Genomic DNA, 19,502 nt, shown 5'->3' with positions numbered 1-19,502 from the left:
TTTCTGCTTGCTTACACCAATTTGGTAGCAGGTCAAACTGGACCTTTGAAATTATGTCCACTGATGACTAAACAGGGCTTGAACACTGATACAAAACAAAATAAAAGTTACACTAAAATATCTAGGCTATATGGATAGCTTACTTTCAAGCTGGAGTGTCCTACGAACTAGTTGCTCTTTGGCTGAATTTTACTGCCTTCATGTACATATGGATAAACCAAGAGTGACCAAGGATTGAACTCAAGTGCAGGCCCATTACCATGATTACATAAGCCAGGTGTAGGACTCTCATTCAGCTATTGTACATACACATACTTGTTGTAGACAGTGTACTAGAGTGATCTCAATCTGTATCTAGGCATGTGTACATTTGTACATAGCTGGACTTGAAGATTCTTTATTTTTTCCTTCCCATACATATCGTTGGCATCCGTCAGTCTTCGCAGACTATGGAGTAGCGCCGTCTGAGGTGGTTGGAAAGCATCGTCTTGTGTGGCTGAATAGACCAATGCGAGACTTGCAGATTTTGTTGCAGACCTGGCATCTGAAGACTGATGCATCTGGTAGGGTTGGTTTGAATGTTTCATACTGACTGGCTTTGCGCCTTGCTCGTTTTTTCATCAGCAGCTTTCTGGATGGCGTCTTCTCCCTTTTCAGGCCGTCAGAGATGTTGCCTCCAAGTTTTTCTGTCACTAGCAGCAGATTCCCAGGTGACCCAGTCCATGTCAAGTGCTTTCAAGTCACGCTTACAGACATCCTTGAAGCGGAGTAGCGGTCGACCCTTTCTTCTGTGTCCTGAAGATAGCTCTCCGTAGAGGAGATCCTTGGGAATGCGACCATCTTCCATTCGATTGACATGTCCTAGCCATCGAAGCGGCGTTGGCGTAGTAGCGTATACATTGATGGGATACCCGCCTTTGACATGACTTCATTGTTTGTGACCTTGTCTTTCCAGGAGATTCCAAGAATGCGGCGTAGACATCTCAGGTGAAATACTTGCAGCTTCCGTTCTTGCGGAGAGTAGGTTGTCCATGATTCACTACCATAGAGGAGCGTGCTGATTACACATGCCTTGTAGACCGCCATCTTTGTTGTATTGGTGAGCTGCTTGTTCTCTCATACTTTCTTAGATAACCTGGAGAGAGTAGAGGCCGCCTTGCCGATCCTTTTGTTGAGCTCAGCGTCCAGAGATAGATTGTCTGTGGCAGTAGAGCCTAGATAGGTGAATTGGTGAACTACCTCAAGTTGCTGATCACTGATGTGGATTGATGGTGGAGCTATAGTGCCCTGTCCCATGACTTGAGTCTTCTTCAGACTTATGGTTAGGCTGAAGAGGTCGCAAGCTGATGCGAAATGATCCATCAGTTTCTGTAGCTCAACTTCAGAGTGGGCAGCTATCGCAGATTCATCAGCGAATAGCATGTCTCTAATCAGCACTTCCCTTATCTTGGTCTTGGCCTTCAGGCGTACAATGTTAAAGAGTTTACCGTCAGATTGTGAGTGAAGGTACACTCCCTCTGTGGTTGACTTGAAGGCGTGCTTGAGTAGCAGTGAAAAGAAAATGCCAAACAGTGTTGGTGCGAGTACACAGCCTCGTTTTACTCCACTTTTGACACCAAATTCTTCAGACATTTAGCCATCGAACTGAACAGTACTCATCATCCCATCATGGAAAGAACGAATTATGCTGAGTAGTTTAGGTGGACAGCCAATCAGAGGAAGCATCTTGAATAGTCCGTCCCTGCTAACAAGATCAAATGCTTTAGTCAAATCAATGAATGCCAGGTAAAGGGGTTTTTGCTGCTCTCTGCATTTTTCTTGCAGTTGCCGTAGTGAGAAGATCATGTCAATTGTTGATCTCTTGGAGCGGAACCCGCACTGTGACTCTGGATATATTCTGTCAGCCAGCTTTTGTAGACGCAGTAGAACTATGCGAGCAAACAGCTTCCCGACTATGCTAAGCAATGAAATGCCCCGGTAATTGTTGCAGTCACAGCGATCTCCTTTGTTCTTGTAGATTGTGACGATGTTAGCATCTCTCATATCTTGTGGCACACTCCCCTCTTCCCAGCACTGACAAAGAAGCTTGTGGAGTATACATGCCTACAATATGTAAAGGCTGTCCATGTACATATAGGAGCCTATATGTTGTGATAATTTGGAAATAAAATTGTTTTGATTTGGTTTTAGTGGCTAAGCAGTCATAAACACCGGATCAAACTCATGATCATATACAGGTTCAAGTCAAGCCAAACTGGAGTCCTGTTGTACATGTACACATCCTCTGATCGTAATGCCCTTATTGTGGGTGCGGAATCACAGTGCAAGGTGGCAATAAGCGCAAACAGTGAGTGGAGTTGGGTATGTCATAAATGGTATCTGACTGAGCACACAAGTGCTATCCTGTTGTGTCCTTGGGTACAGTTAAGCTCCCCAAGCAACATACATGTATTGTGCTGATTGACAGTCTGGGCACAGACAAGTCTGGCCCCAAATCACTTCAAAAGAGATTGGCACCCCAGTCTGTAAACACAGGCAAAAACTTGTACCTTATTTAAAACCATGTTAGCCTAAAGTACAAAATAAAGTTGTAGGTGTTCCTGCAAGACAAAAATCTGCAATACAATGCATAAGGTATTTGTATCTTTTTACTATCTTTAAAATAAAAATAGTACCGGTACTTACCAATTAAAAGAGAACAGAAGACTGCCACAGTTGTGACAGATAATAATTTACATAAATCCATGTTGAATAAGTACAAGCAAGAGCCTGAGAGATCTATCTACGAGGGTAGGTTCACTGAATACTAAATTCCTTGAGAAAAAGGCTACGGCAGGGTGACTATGGATTGGTTCACAATCTCTCCCATCTGTCAAAGTGCAATCTGAAAAAGAAAGAAAAAGTGTGAAATGAGAATTGGTAAATTATTCCAAAATTACAACTTAAAACAAACAGCAATTGTAAACAAATTAATTTGGAGCGACTGGTCTACTTTTTTTAGTATCAATTATGTTGTCAGGAACATTACATGTACACAATGTACTGTACATGTACAACCACTTCACTTTTCAACAGCATTTGTGCTGTCTGATTTTGGTGTGCCTTTTAAAAGCATGTGGTATGCATTGTACATGTATTTTAAAGGGGCATTTCGTGATCCACAGCCTCATCCCCCACTTTTCTCAAAAAAAGTTGAGATTTTTATATCACTGGAAACCTCTGGCTACATAATGTTTATGTATAAAATATTTCTTGCAGATTAATTCGTTTAGCAAAGATATCGTGAAATTTGAATTTCGTTCTGGTGCACCAGAACGAAATTACAACGTATTGTCTATGGAGCAGTGTAATACACATAATCATGCATAACTCGTAAGCGCAATATCGGAATCAACTGAAATTTTGGGAATATGCTTTTTTCGTGGATATGTACTGAAAATGTCATAAAAAGAGTATGCTAGGATCACAAAATACTCCTTTAACTTATTCTGTATGAGCACTCATGAGTGAAATTTCCCTTGTGGATCTAGTAATAAAGTATTACTTGACTTGAAAAAAATGGATGCGCAATACATGTACATTGTATACAGTATAATTGTCTATGCAGCATGTCGTACATATGTATGTCATAAAGTGGGCAACCAAAAAAGATGATGGAATTTCATTTTTCCAAAAGCTGTACAGTATAATTTTTAATATTTGTCATTTTGCAACCTCTTGTCCTACTGGACTGATTGATGCCTTATTTTGAGCCTACCGTATTTCGTCAAATAGCCCCCCCCCCCCTCAAATAAACGACCCCACCACTTTTTTCAACCAAGATGTTTAAAAAATGCTGATATTTCCATGCCATCTTGTGCAGTAAGCTTACCAAGTTCCCCACATGGTCGATAATAGCGTCAATGATTGGCAAAAATCTGGATTGGAAACCCAGAAGTGAGCCAGAAGTCTAGTGTTTCTAGTTCATATTTCATCATTTTAGCATTTTTTATCATTCTAAAATTGACCTTGAATAAACGCCCCCCCCCCCCTTGGGAAAATGTAACGCCCCTGGGGGCGTTTATTTGACGAAATACGGTAATTTTATATTCTTTCAGAGTACTAAAACTCCACTTATAAGGTGAGCTAAAACGTGCCCACCTTATGACATTTATATGCGACAATCCAGTTATAAGGCGGGCGAAAACGTGCCCACCTTATGACATTTATACGCAACCATGTATTACTAGAGAGGATGAAAGAAAGAGGAGATTGATCCAGCTATCCAGCAGATACTTCTTCTTCTTCTTCTTCCTCTGTAAGTGTAACATCAAATTAAGGGTGTGAGCGAGTCCCGGGAATTCGAGTCCCGCCCGAGAATCCTATTACAAAAAAATTTTCTTGCCCGAGTATTCAGTAATTTGCTACACCAGTCCTAATTTAGCCTTCATGTACACCTGGCATGATATGTACCGGTCTACCGGATGTATGAATCATTCAATTCAGATTTAGACATTTTTTAAACAAGAATGGACGTATGTTCAAGCATGAATGTGTTAATTTAGTATTTAGTACCTGTAATAAACAAATCAACCATATGGTAAGAATTACTTGAGAACTCTAGCTTCGAATTTGCATACAACATACGCATTCGTTGCTAGAGTACGTTGCTGTCGTTTTTTCGGTCGGACAGTGTTGACACTTTTTGCAACAGATGTTTATTTATTGTGTTAATGTTGAATTTTGGATGAAATTTATGAGTCAACTGTACCTTTGAGTACAATTTTGAACAATCTAACATTTTGTTGAAGTGCAATTTTAGCAATATTTTTGATATGATCGCCCGTCGTGATAGGCTGTGTTTACTTCTGAATTCACATTGCTTTACACAGTGTCATGCCTCAGCGAATCTGACTAGATGGTCTCTAGCCTTGAATGTGAAGCTATCGGTGAGCAAATTTGTGGCTAGACTTCTTGAGCAAGGCAAGAGATGCTATGAGTGCCTCTTGTTCTGCCAAATTGGGAGGTTTTTTTTCTTTCAAAAAGGCCCGATGTTAAAACATGTTTTTTACTTGACCTTAGAAGTACATTGTACAATGTACACCCATCAAATGTGTGGCTATATGGCTTTGTTCAACCCAGAGCCACATGAGGACAGGCAAATGCACTTCAGCAAACTGTTTGTTTACTTACTGTATTGTTTAGGTATCTCACTTGACTGTGTGTCTGAGACGAAAATCAGCTGTGCGTAGTATGCAACAGTTAACAACAAGCAACAACAAAGAATATTTACATTTTGTAAACTACAGTATAAAGTTATTTAGGTCAAGTGCCTCACACCATTTAATTATCTGTGATTGATTACTGATCACTATCATAATGGGTTTATGTGTGAAAAACAACATTACAACATACCTGTACTGATTGAATTTAAGAATGAAATCAGGCTATGTTTTCCTACACCAAAAGAGATTTAGGATCAAGACTTATTTAAAAGAGCGCATTTTCATCTATAAACAATTGAGTCATTCCATGTCAAATCAACCAATTTGCTGAAAATCTTGGCAGGTCACCCCCTCAGATTTTGCTGAAAATCATTTCTAGCATACCTCTATGGCAATAATGAACACATGGAAAAAATTAGCGCTCAACTCCGGCGGTTTAGAGATCTGACTTGTCAAAATTTCACCCAGACCCCCCTTTTTGCTCTCGCGAGTCGCGTCGTTGAATTTGTAGCGTTTTGGAACACCCATATTTTGACTTTAAGATATTAAGATATAAAAAGATAAAAAGATATTAAGCTGAAAATTGCTACCTAGAGTGACTTTCACCCAAATAAGCAGAATCTGGCTTTAAAAACAGTGTAGTGCCTCCACTTTTAAAGTTATGGGTCTCCCAAAACCCCTATTTGTTTTGTCATATTTCACCGTGTTCAGTTTCCAGACCCCACTCGTACTCTTAAATAGATATCAGAGAATGTTCAAACTTCATAAAAATGCTTAATAGGCTAATATCTTTCCCCTGAAACAACAACAGACCACTGATACCTTTGATTAAATCGTGGCTTGGACCCAAAGTTTGCTCATGAAATGAAATCCTGAAAACACACGCCCCCCACCAGTTGACCTTTGATCCCGCAGATGAATTCCGACAAACTTGAAACTTACACCATGAATGCTTAAACACTTATTCTACATCTGTACCAAATCTTAGCTTTGTAACTCCACTTTTCAAAATTCACAAATTTCACACTTTTTTGACACAGATTAGCCAGCATCCTATATTTAATGTGTGTAAAATTTAGATAGATATATGTAGATATCAAATGTTTAAGTATGTGTTGTGTAAGTTTCAAGTGTGTCGGATTTCATCTGCAGGGTCAAAGGTCAACTGGTAAGGGCGGTGTTTTCAGGATTTCATTTTGCAGAGCAAACTTTGGGTCCAAGCCAATACCTAATTAAAGGTGTCAATGGTCTGTTATTGTTTCAGGGGAGAGATATTGGCCTATTAAGCATAAATATGAAGTTTGAACATTCCCTGATATCTATTTAAGAGTACGAGTGTGTTCTGGATACCGTATACGGTGATATATGACAAAACGAAAAGGGGTTTTGGTAGACCCATATCTTTTAAAGTGGAAGCACTACACTGTTTTTAAGGCCAGATTCTGCTTATTTGGGTGAAAGTTACTCTAGGTAGCAATTTTCAGCTTAATATCTTTTTCCTAAAGTCAAAATATGAGTGTTCCAAAACGCACTATTAAAAATTCAACGACGCGACTCACAGAGCAAAAAGGGGGGTCTGGGTGAAATTTTGACAAGCAGATCTCCAAACCGCTTGGAGTTGAACGCTAATTTTGTCCATGTGTTCATTATTACCATAGAGGTATGCTAGAAATGATTTTCAGCAAAATCTGAGGGGGTGACCTGCCAACCCATTGGTTGATTTCACATGGAATGACTCAATTTCCCACCGACCCATAGGCCACCTACGAGTGTTAGGGTCATTGTGCGTAGTTGTTTCAGTCGTTCAAAAAGTAGATGACGGTAGAGGGTCAAATAACCGGCATTTTTGGCGGCTTTCAGACATATCTGGTTTGATCATGTCCGTACGAAAACACGCTTGAGGCCTGATAACGCAATGACCGAATTAAACATTTATATACTTTTCTTTCTTTATTGCAGATCTAACTCGACTTTAATTTGCTCTGGTCGTGGTGAGTGTTACTGCGGGGAATGCCAATGCTTCCTGCGTCAGGTACTCGAGTTCACTAATGTTGTGTTGTCTTATATTGTGATACAGATTAAAGTACCCTCTAGTACCTTATCCTTTCCTTCAACATACATGTAGAGTTACTTAAGGTGGGTCGGTCTTTACACTCAAATATTGAGACAAATAAAGCTTGCACACAAGAGGAAAGGTTCTGATTGGTATATTATGTCCTAAATCCAATAACCGAAAAACCCATGGAGATATAAATGCAATTATTGGCTTTCTTGACGCATCTCTAATAAAATCAATATTGATATATTATGAAGTACACTGTTTTTTTTAGTTTTAGTTAAATGGCTAACCGGGAAACCGGGACGGCCGGTCACACTGTACTTACAGTATGTTCAGCACCTCATGGGAGATACTGAAGGGATGCTGCAGCCAAACAAAATTGTTTCGCTTGCCCAAGATCACAATAGTTGAAGAAAGCTTGTAGTCGCCTGCTCCGCAGGCGACTGATGATGATGATGATGATGATGATGATAAAAAAACTGAAACACAAAATATGTCTCCTGTTATCCCGATCGCCTTTAACAGATGATATTTTTTCCAGTATGTGTGTAAGCTTTAGGCCTTGCGTGGATTACCCGTGCCATTTATACTCATAGACAATACCCCAGATTAAAAACACTGTATTACATTAGGGTCAGTCCATGTCAAAACAGACTGAGTGTACACCCACCCTCTTGGATTATGCTCTCCTTTGGCTCAGGGGTACCTTTCATGGACCCCTAGGTGAGGTCACAAGAAAAAAATTCAAATTCAATTTAGTTTCCGAATGGCGGAACCATCTAAGTTTAGCGACCGTGACCAAAATTGGGAATTTAAGGTGTCCAAATGACAAAGCGCTCTCTTTGAGAGGCATTTTCTTCTTAATTAAATCAGTTGTGACCCTCTTTTTGAATGTGGTCACTCACTGGCTGTGTCTGAAATGCCTAATGCCAAAAAAGATTGATTTCAGAATTTTGTTGGGATTTCAGAGGGGGTCAAAATCAGCACTTCATACTGTTCAATCAAATTATCTTTGATTTTGAAGGACCCATGATAATGCCACAGTGCACTTATAGGTCCTAATTATGTTCAGAATGGATTAACCATGTGCCAATGTCTATGAGCAATTCAAAAAAGAGAAATTTCTAGACCCCTACAGAATTTTAGGCCCCCTAAAGTGGTTCAGCCACAAATGGCGCTTAAAATCGGCAAGTTTTGACACCTAATAACTTTAGGTGTACACCAGATATGAATTTCTAGTCTTTTGCATCTGAAAGAATGTAGTCTAATGTTACTAGGAACATAAGATTTGTTTTGTATTTTTTGTGTTTTGATACTTTCAAAAGGTCGTTGACCTATGAACATTTTTAGAGTCATAGCGCCCTCCTGAAAGGTCTGACACATAACAAACTATACATTTTGGAATCCTCATGACCATACGAGTAATTTGATATATTACTTGACATAATTGGGAGCATTCTGAAAATTTGACCCCATAACCTGTACTTTGCATGTGCATCGTTGCCAGGAAGTGCATTTTTGACCCCCTTAAAAATCCATACAGAGGATTAGAAAGTAGTTTTTTCTTATTACTTGACTCAAGAGCAACTTGAAATATCAGGATAAATAATACAAATGGCTATAAAGCATGTAAAGTGATCAAAAATATAAAAAAATATCATACTAAAATTGGCATTTTGTACCGTATCCTGTATTCATGGTATGTTAGGCAAAAATGACTATTTTTGAAAGCGTCAACTTAATACTAAAACACAAAAAATACAAAACAAATCTTATGTTCCTAGTAACATTAAACTACATTCTTTCAGATGCAAAAGACTAGAAATTCATATCTGGTGTACACCTAAAGTTATTAGGGGTCCAAATTTGCCGACTTTAAGTGCCATTTGTGGCTGAACCACTTTATGGGTGGCCTAAAATTATGTAGGGGTCTAGAAATTTCTCTTTTTTTTTAATTGCTCATAGACATTGGCATATGGTTAATCCATTCTGAACATAATTAGGACTTATAAGTGCACTGTGACATTATCATGGGTCCTTCAAAATCAAGATAATTTGATTGAACAGTACTGAAGTGTTGATTTTGACCCCTCTGAAATCCCAACGAAATTCAAATCTATCTTTTTTGGCATTAGGTATTTCAGACACAGCCAGTGAGTGACCACATTCAAAAGAGGATCACAACTGATTCAATTAAGAAGAAAGTGCCCCTCAAAGAGAGCACTTTGTCATTTGGACCCCTTAAATTCACAATTTTGGTCGAGTCGCATAAACTTTGATTGCCCGCCATTCATAAGCGAAATGGAATTTGAATTTTTTCTTGTGACCTCACCTAGGGATCCATGAAAGGTACCCCTGAGCCAAAGGAGAGCAAAATCCAAGAGGGTGGGTGTACACTCAATCTGTTTCGACATGGAATGACCCATTATCTTATTAGCCAAAGTCTCTGTGTTTGTTAGAAACTACTAATGAGATTTTCAAGTACATTTTAGAATGTCCAGTCAGTAATTGATCTTGGGAAGAATGTGTTTTTGAAATCAGTGTTTCTTTGGTTGATATCTTTGGAATCCTGTTATGGTGACGGGTGGGGCCTGTTACAACTTTTTGAGTACCGGGTACCAAAACTTAAGTGACTGTAGTTGACACAGCACCAGTGATGGAAAATTGAGAATATGTTTATTGCTTTGACTGACGCACCTATTTTTGTCACCTTCCTTGCAAGTCATTCTTTGCACACAATGTAAAAACTCGAATAAATGTAATTTATATGAATGCCACATGGTATACCGAGCAGAGATTTACCGACCAGATGGCAAGTTGCCACATGTACGTGTACAACATCTGAGTACATCCTCCGAGACCGAGGAAAGTGGGCAAAATGATCACGCCTTTCACGGGACATGTATGTACTACGGTACGGTATATTAGAAATTTCAACTGAATGAATACAGCACTGGGCGATGTACCCCAGCATGTGCACCTGTGCGTGCTAAAAGCAGAATCCAACCATACCAACGCACTTGTGATTGATTAGTATTTGAATTATTGTATCCAAGTTTGTGCGTTCGCGTCGAAGTTGAAATGCGACATACGATCATGGTTGGATCGTGTACAGCTGTTCAATTAAAAAGCTGTGAAAAGCTACAATGTAGTAGACTTTGTCATACTTGGCAGTGGGGTTTTACTGAGGCACCCTTTTTACTGAGGCACCCTTTAAGGCTAATGAAACTTGATGTTGAGTTTAGCGTCCCATTTTTTCCAGCTCATAATGAGGCAACTATTTCATTATTCATTATTCATTATTTTCCAGATTTCATTATATTCATAATAAACGGCCTTTTTCTCAATACAATCCTTATACGCTTCTGTTCATTCTATTTGGGTATCTTGGGTCCCAATATAATGTCAGTAACACATATAACATTCATAAAAATATATTTTGCTTTTTGTTTTTTCAAACTTTAAATCAAGTCTCCGATTTCCACTGACCTCTCCGTATACATTTGAGGATGGAGGGAAATGGGGGGGGGGGTGACTCATTTATATAATAATATAATAACAAAATCATGCAGAACATTATGAAATAATTATTATCGTCACCAATTTGTTAAAAATATACATGGCTTTCAATAGTATATAAACATAAATCCATCTGGTCAACATAGGCATAGATCCCGGGGATAGGGGGGGGGGCAAATCCCCCCAATATTCTGCTAGGGGGATGGTCCATACAATCATCCCCCCAATGTTGAAGCCAGCTGTATGTGAGTTTCTGACGTCTGACGAAATTAACCTCATATTTGGCCATTTTAACCTAAAAACCTTTATTCCACTTTTGTACCATACCGTAGAAACCCGTCTATAAGGAATAGAAGCGACTGTGATGATAGCATATTTCACGCTAGCGCCCTCCACAAAATTATATCATTATGGAATTTGAGCAAATCATTTACCGACACAAGCAGGTATACAATGTATTATTTTATCTTTATTTCGTATCTCACGAGCATAGCTCACTTGGCAAGGCATAAGACTTTGGTTCTTTAGATCGGAAGATGGTGAGTTCGAGCCTCATCACGGTCACACAAACTTTTATAAACAAAATATTGTTCAAACTTTTCATTTATATTTTCTTGCATTTTCTAAAGACTCCTTTCGTGATCATTTTTTTTCATATTTAGTTTAATTTATTCTATTGTTTTTCTTTTATTGTTTCTTTTCTTTGTCTTTTTTCTTGTTTAATTTTATTTTTTCTTTATTTTTCTTTGATTCATATAATATTGGCAGGATAAGGAGAGGAGGGAACTAAAGACCCATTCAGTGATTTGCTCATCCGGAGGATCGTAAAAATCATCAAAATTCACCTTTGTCATTGTCATAGATGTGGTAACATAGCCTGCTATAGACTGCGGAACCCAGTCCTCAATGATAGTCAGTCACTTATCTTTTGGTCGTTATATGACTATCATTTGAGGACTGAGTTCTTACCATACATCTTCCGAGGTGCAGTTTCAGACAATAGCTTGGGATTATTGGGGCAGAGGTTATCTATTGAATCCTTTCATGATCACTGAAGCATATAGTCAAGTCTGCCAAGGACACTCGGCACGAATTGAAAGACCATGTCACTCTCGACAAAAGAATGCATGCATGTCAAAGGTCATACGACACCAATTTGGTGTTTGTTATACTCCTCGAAATATGTACCTTAAGGTCTGTGTCTGAGCCTGCTAGTGGTTCAGCAGAAAACCGTGTGACACATAATATACATTTGGCTACATTTTATTATACGATAAATACGAATTTATTAAACATGGTAACAAATATTCTCTAGCAGATCGGTTATACGATGGAACTGGTAGGCATAGGCCTATTATAAATTCGGGATATTAAATATCTTCCTGACGAGACAGATCTGCGCATGTGGTCAAAGACGATTCCTTACTAGCCACAGACCGTCCGCTGGAATTAGTTGAATACGCTATTAGCCACTTGCAGTTCGCCATTATGCACTATATGCGGGAGAGCCTCGAACTGGCAGCATACATGAAAGGAAGAATTACGTAACCTTACACAGAATGTTATATGACTGGTTCAATTCCCATTCATGTATGCTGCCAGTTCGAGGCTCTCCCCGCACATAGTGCATAATGGCGGAACTGCAAAGTGGCGAATGGCTGTTGGTCGGACCTCTCATCTCTCCACATCGATTGTGACCTATCCCCGACATTGCCCTTATGAACTCACATCCTCCTGTTTTATTCTAATACGCTGGCGAATTACGTAATAATCGGATTAACTACCATAGCAATAGGTGAAAACAATTTTGAATATACCGCGTTATACACTGATACGTTCAGGCGGTACCTCTTCATTGAACCATATCATGCTGCACCTGTAAGATCTTTGAAAAGACCAGTATTGTATTCAATCTATGATTGCAGACATACACAGTACAGGTGATGAGTGTAACCTGCTTGTAGCGCAGCGCGATATGTTCAAAATTGTTTTCACATATTGCTATATAATAATCCGATTAATCTACGCAACTTCACCAGCGTATAATGGCCGAATAAATTCTGACCATCACTTGGCTTGTTGGATTCGTCTATACTACAATTAAGCTGTCGAGTGACGTAATAATCGCAATAACTACCATCAAGCAGATTGCACTAATCACCCGCGTATGTCACCAAACATAAATTGAATACCACTCTTTTCATAAATACTAATCTTACATGGCGAGTGATTAGCATTTCTTTGAGCGTGTTTATAGTGAGCCAGATTATGCGGTACTTAGCTGGACTGCCACGCAGTCTATATTTGCTTATGTTTTACTAACCATTGCAAATCTAGACTACGCGGTAGTTTAGCTAAATAACGGAAAGATTGTCTCACTATAAACACGCTCATAGACAACTATGGTTTAATGCATAGGTGCCACGTGAACGATGAAGTGCAGGGCTATATATTCAAAATTGTATTCATCAATTGCTATGGTAGTTTATCCGATTAATTACGTCACATCAACAGCGAATAGCCTATAGTATGGGTTCAAAAAAAAAAAAAAATAGTGTATGTCCATTGCTAGCTATGGTAATTAATCATGTTAGTGTTTACATCACTACTTGGTGAAGACAAGAGAAGTGTGCCTTCTCTACCAACGCCTGTGATATAACAGGTGCAAGCGAAACAAAATTGAATGACCAGAATAGTTTCCTTTGTCAGATGAATTGATTGAAGTTTTTGAAGATACTCTATTCTTGATGGGACAATAGATTCAAATATGGAATAATTATTATTCCTCATCTATTTTTTTTTATTGAAAAAACTGCAATTGTGGCAACAGAACAATATTTATTTTGATTTCATTTCAAGTAGAAACAAAAGCCAAAAACGCACCCTACCTCAAGAATTGGGATGGCACATAGGTGCAACATAGGTTTTTATTGCAAAGACGAGGACAGACAAGTAGTTACAACACATCTGTCTAACCGTGGGTTTCGCTATTATTTAGAATAAATGCTTTTACTAGTTTCTATAAAACCACAAAATTACTAAAAAACTATAAAAAAACTAAAAAAAAAAAAAAAAAAAAAAAAACGCACCTAAAATTAAAAGTAGAAAGGTAGATTTGAAGAAAGATAAAAAGAACATGTCAAAAGTTAAAATTAAACGAGAATGAAAAAAGCGGAACCGGTGCCGGGACCATGCTCTCTTCAGCATGTCTTCAGTTCCAAAGTCTGACGCTCTATCAATTGAGCTATACGATCCTGATATACGAAACAGTCGTTATTATGACAATACAATTGATTGGTGTTACAACATACTTAGATGGAATGCATAGCCACCCAGTGCCAGTATATATTTGCTCAAACTCCAAATACAACAAGCAACCAATTTTATTGAGGGCGTTTCTTAGGTATATCCTTGTAGACGGGGTTTTACGGTATTTCACCAATTTAGCTTCAATATGCCAAAAACATTTGCATGCTAAGAAAATTTTCCAACCCCATCCCCCTGCCCCCCTCCCCCAAATGTCAAAAAGAAATCTATGCCACTGCTAGTGAAAACATTTGGTCAGGTTCGGTTCAAATCTAGTCCACCCTGGTATCCCAAAGGTATAATTGAAATAATTGGATAGAGCAAGGGTCAAAGATTGGTATATTTTCAATGCTCAAATATTTAGATGAATTCTTCTAATAGTTTTTGAAGGCTTAAAATACAAAAGAAAGAGGTTTTAAAAATTGTCAGAACAAATTTTCTTGCTGGTTTAGTAGCAATTTTGCACAATAATGAATTATTTTCAGATTTTACATCTCAAACGCGGCACAAAATTCATAACGCGGGCGGGGACGCTAAACTCAGAATCAAGTTTCAAGTGCCTTATACTGAAAATTTCTGACCCTACCCTTTTTACTGAGGCACCCTTTATAACCCTGGAAATTGCTGACCCCACCCTTTTTTTAGCCACACTTTTTATTGAAAATTCCTGACCACTTTTTGCTTTTTCCGCCAAGCCCGATGTTTTTCCTCTCCATTGAAGGAAGTCTCTGGCAATCACAACATTTATGCCTTGTACATGTATAAGAAAAATAATTATCAAGCACAAAGGTTTTATTCATAACAAACTCATAATGACCATAAAAACAAATAAAAACATCCGTCTCTCCAATTGTTTGTGCAATGATGTCCCAGTAAATAATACAATGAAGGCTGATGACAAATGAGCACAAATAACCATTACGTCATTGCACTTGGACAATTTGGGCAAGGGAATTTTGAATATAGCATGTTGAGAGCAGACTATTTATTATTAATTTTGATGGTCAATATGAGTTTGTTTTAAATAAAACCATGTGATTTGTGCTTGCTTGATAATTATTTTTCTAACATATATATGATATAAGGCATATATATGATATAAGGCATATATTATTGTGCAGGATCCCTCACAGTCTCCCAAAACAGCAAAACACCAAAAGCGATGCACTTACTTAAGGGGTACTACACCCTGTGGTAAATTTGTGACTATTTTGCATTTTTCTCAAAAATAATAACACACTGGTAATAAAATTATGTATATTATTGGGGCAGGAATCCAATTACTACACTGAAATTTCAGTGACTCAAGACAAGCAGTTCAGTATATATGATAGGAAACGAGGTACATGCTAGCGGTACCTTATTTCATATCATAAATAACAAACCACTTGTCTTGGGTCACTGAAATTCCAGTGTAGTAATTGGATTCCTTGCCCCTATAATATACATAACTTTTGTTACCACTGTGTTATTAGTTTTGAGAAAAATGCCAAAATAGACACAAATTTATCGAGGGGTGTAGTACCCCCTTAAGACTGTCTTTTATCATATTACGCACACACAGTTTTGTCAACTTTTGCCAAATTTAATCGCTGTATGTGCAATCCTATGCAAGTCCCACGTCACATCGTTATCGGCGATGATGTTTTTTACTGAAGTTTGGCTGGTACCCACCAGCGTCATGCACGTGACACAGGCTTAATCGACCGGGAATCGGAGATCATTAAAACGTCAACCGTTTCAAAATTTAAGCAATGACAGTAAACTTATTGGCGAGCAGTCGGAATTTTGAGCCATACAAGCATGCATTATCATTGAGCCGAGAGCGTGGACTGCCGAGTCAGTGACAGTGTGTTTGTTTGTACGTTTTGTACTTTTTGTAGTACGGTACCATGAATAGTCTACTCTGTAGAAAACAATGTAAATGATGATTAATTGATGTGTATAATAATAATTAGACCACTTATTTTACTTCCATGACTAGGCTTCTCAAGCTTTACACCGTCCTACTAATATAAATGCATGAATGTACATTATACGACGTACGACGCAGCATTTAATTTGTCATGCATGTTGTTGTGTGTTTACACATATTTACCTGATTGCTCGGGCAAATTAGGGCCTCTGAGAACCACTCAATATATTCCATATGGTAACTCCTATGACCGTATAACGTCCTCATATTCTCAGCAAATATCCAGGAGATATGAGATCCATGGTTATAATTCCAATAGGGTACACATTTCCGGTGAAAACAGTGAATGTTGTGTAAAAAGTTACCCTACATTTGTGTACAGTGAATGCGTACCCTATTAGTTGACGAGGAGTGTTTCTAGATTCAACTTTGGAGTAATTCTCAAATCAGTTTATTTCCATTCAATTTGCTTAAATGCATCAAATATGTGCTTAGTTATCTAATTTTAAACTGTTAGCGGCGGTAGAGTGACATATTTGCTTATTGAAATGATCTGATTTTACAGGAAAGTACAATTTATAAAACCAATTAAAGTGTTTTATTTTAAGATTATGATTCCCAGTATATTCTTAGACGCGGTTAAGGCGCCATTGAAGCGGGTTCAGCGAAATGATAGCCAGACAGAATCACCGCATAACTCATAATTTGTCTGGTGTAGGGGCTATGTACTCTTTCTTGCAAACTTTGTTTATTGCTGTTGCAAGATTCTTAGCAAATTTTATCAACATATATTAATAAATAGACACATACTTTACCATTTTATCTGGTTAAAATTATTTTTTCTTTGATTTTCGTGAAGATATTATGGTTTTATCGCTAGCAGAACATATTTTGGTGGCGTCAATTAGCCGACTTACAACGTGGATTGATACAGAAAGTCTCCCAGAGACCAGCTGAGAGAGGTCATTCATAAATCAGAAAGTAAATGTGCAACAGTCTACCGTGCAAATTCGTACACTTGCTTGCACAAGTGACATTGCCTGTACATGTATCAATTTCAATTCAAGTTTCATATCAAAATTATAACAAATTGTGCAATGCAGATCAAAAACAATATTGCGTATCATAGGGCCCAAATGACGGGACAATTTAAATTCACACACTCATATTCAATTCACAATTGAATAGTACGGTATTTCATATGAAAGGCTTATGATGTAAATGAACAACAACCGTAAAATGCAAGAAAGATATTTATTTGAAGAAAGGCCACTTTTTCAGTGACTTTTTGAGAAAAACATTGTGCAATCATTAGGGACGCACCATTAGATTCTCAGGGTGGGGGGTAGGAAGTTTTTCAAAAAAAAAAAAAACCTTCCCCCACTTCATGAGCCAAAAAAAAACTTTCCCCACCAACACTAAAAAAACCCAACTTTCCCCACCTAACTCAGCACCTAACTGTATAAATGCATGAATTAAAAAAAAAAAAACTTGCCCCCGTTGGCGGCGAAAAAGAAAAACACCTTCGGCGAAAAAATTTCTTTCCCCGACCCCAACTTCCTAACCCCCCCCCCCCCTGAGTATCTAATGGTGCGTCCCTTAGGCCTACTTGTTCGATTCATTTTGTTGATCAGAAACTAAAAGAATAGGCCTAGGTTTGGTACATTTATTTTATATCGCGCCTTTTGTGGTTGTAGGCCTATAGGCCTACTAGGCATTTTGCAGCAAAATAAATTGACCCCTGTTCAAGAAACCACCATCAAATTTGAGCCCATGCTTTCAAAATCAAAAAGAAAAATTGAAATATCTAATTTACTTTTTTATGCTTTTAATTATGATTTTTTAATTAAATTCGGCAAAATGCCATTTTTGAGTATTTTCGAAGCTACAACTTTTGTTAATCAAAATGATTATTTTTTTCAAACATAATGACCCAAAACATTTCCTTTTGGTTTTTTTTAAACCAAAAGGAATTGTTTTGGGTGTTATTTAACTATTATTGAATGTTATTTAACTATTAAAATAGTTCAATATATAACATTCAAGGCTACACATCAAAATATTATTTTCCTGCAATTTTATATTCATCATTTCAATCAGCCCTAATTAGCCCCGCAGATCCCCTTTCTTCTCTTATTAAACCTCGTTGATCACCTTTCTTCTCAAATTAGCCTCGTAGATCCAATTTCTTCTCATTATTAAGCCTCGTAGATCACCTTTTCTTCTTGAATTAACCTCGTAGATCACTTTGTTCTCAAATTATTAACCTCGTATCCCCTTTCTTCTCAAATTAAGCCTCGTTGATCACCTTTCTTCTCAAATTAGCCTCGTAGATCCAATTTTTCTCATTATTAAGCCTCGTAGATCACCTTTTCTTTTTGAATTAACCTCGTAGATCACATTTCTTCTCCAATTAACCTCGTAGATCACCTTTCTTCTCTTATTAAGCCTCGTAGATCACCCTTCTTCTCTAATTAGCCTCGTAGATCACATTTCTTCTCATTATTAAGCCTCGTTGATCACATTTCTTCTCCAATTGAACCTCGTAGATCACCTTTCTTCTCTTATTAAGCCTCCTAGATCACCTTTCTTCTCTAATTAGCCTCGTAGATCCCATTTCTTCTCACTATTAAGCCTCGTTGATCACTTTTCTTCTCAAATTAGCCTCGTGATCGTAGATCCAATTTCTTCTCATTATTTTAAAAGCCTCGTAGACCCCTCGTAGATCACCCCCGGGAGATCACATTTTCTTCTCAAATTAACCTCGTAGATCCCATTCTCTAATTAAACTTGTTGATCACTTTTCTTCTCTAATTAACCTCGTAGATCACATTTTTCTTCTCAAATTAGCCTCGTAGATTCCATTTCTTCTCATTATTAAGCCTCGTAGATCACCTTTTCTTCTTGAATTAACCTCGTAGATCACTTTGTTCTCAAATTAACCTCGTAGATCCCCTTTCTTCTCACTGAATTAACCTCGTAGATCCCATTTCTTCTCAAATTAAGCCTCGTTGATCACCTTTCTTCTGGTGCAATAATTATGTGTACCCCCGGGGTGGTGAATTATAGGGGAGGGGGCAAAGATTTTTTGGCAGGCCAAAATGGGGGGGCAATCATTTTTGGCAGGTCGAAAGGGAGGTCAAGCGATTTTTGGCAGGTCGAAAGGGGGGGGCAAGCAATTTTGGCACATGATAATTTGGGCACCGTTTCTATATTACGCCCTAAAAGGTGTAGGAAAACGTTAGGAACACGTTCAAATATGCAAAATGTCCTGCTCGCTGCGCTCGCAAATATATGATAAGACAATTAAGGTTTTAAATTCCGGTTCTCAAAAAATCTTGCATGTGTAGGGGGGCAAAGATTTTTGGCACATCGAAGGGGGGGCAAAGGTGTTTTGGCACGTCGAAAGGGGGAGGGCAAAGATTTTTGGCACGGCCAGGGGGGCAAGCGATTTTGGCAGACCATTTTGAGAATTCACCATCCCGGGGGTAGGCCTACA

The 19,502-nt window shown here is 38.2% G+C and overlaps 1 protein-coding gene across 1 annotated transcript in view; it reads right to left on the bottom strand.

Moving 5' to 3' along the window:
• Positions 1-16,401, bottom strand: part of LOC140143127 (bone morphogenetic protein receptor type-2-like) — a 129,373-nt gene extending 112,972 nt beyond the window's left edge. The window contains exons 1-2 of the mRNA XM_072165182.1: positions 16,187-16,401; positions 2,686-2,884 (exon numbers count right to left, since the gene is read on the bottom strand). Coding sequence (XP_072021283.1) covers positions 2,686-2,746 — 61 coding nt within the window. The 5' untranslated portion in view covers positions 2,747-2,884; positions 16,187-16,401. The remainder of the gene's footprint in view (positions 1-2,685; positions 2,885-16,186) is intronic.
• Between the last annotated feature and the right edge of the window lie 3,101 nt (positions 16,402-19,502).

The sequence above is a fragment of the Amphiura filiformis genome, chromosome 20 (assembly GCF_039555335.1).
Source record: "Amphiura filiformis chromosome 20, Afil_fr2py, whole genome shotgun sequence".
Lineage (NCBI taxonomy): Eukaryota > Metazoa > Echinodermata > Ophiuroidea > Amphilepidida > Amphiuridae > Amphiura > Amphiura filiformis.
This window is presented reverse-complemented; position numbering and strand designations above follow the sequence as displayed.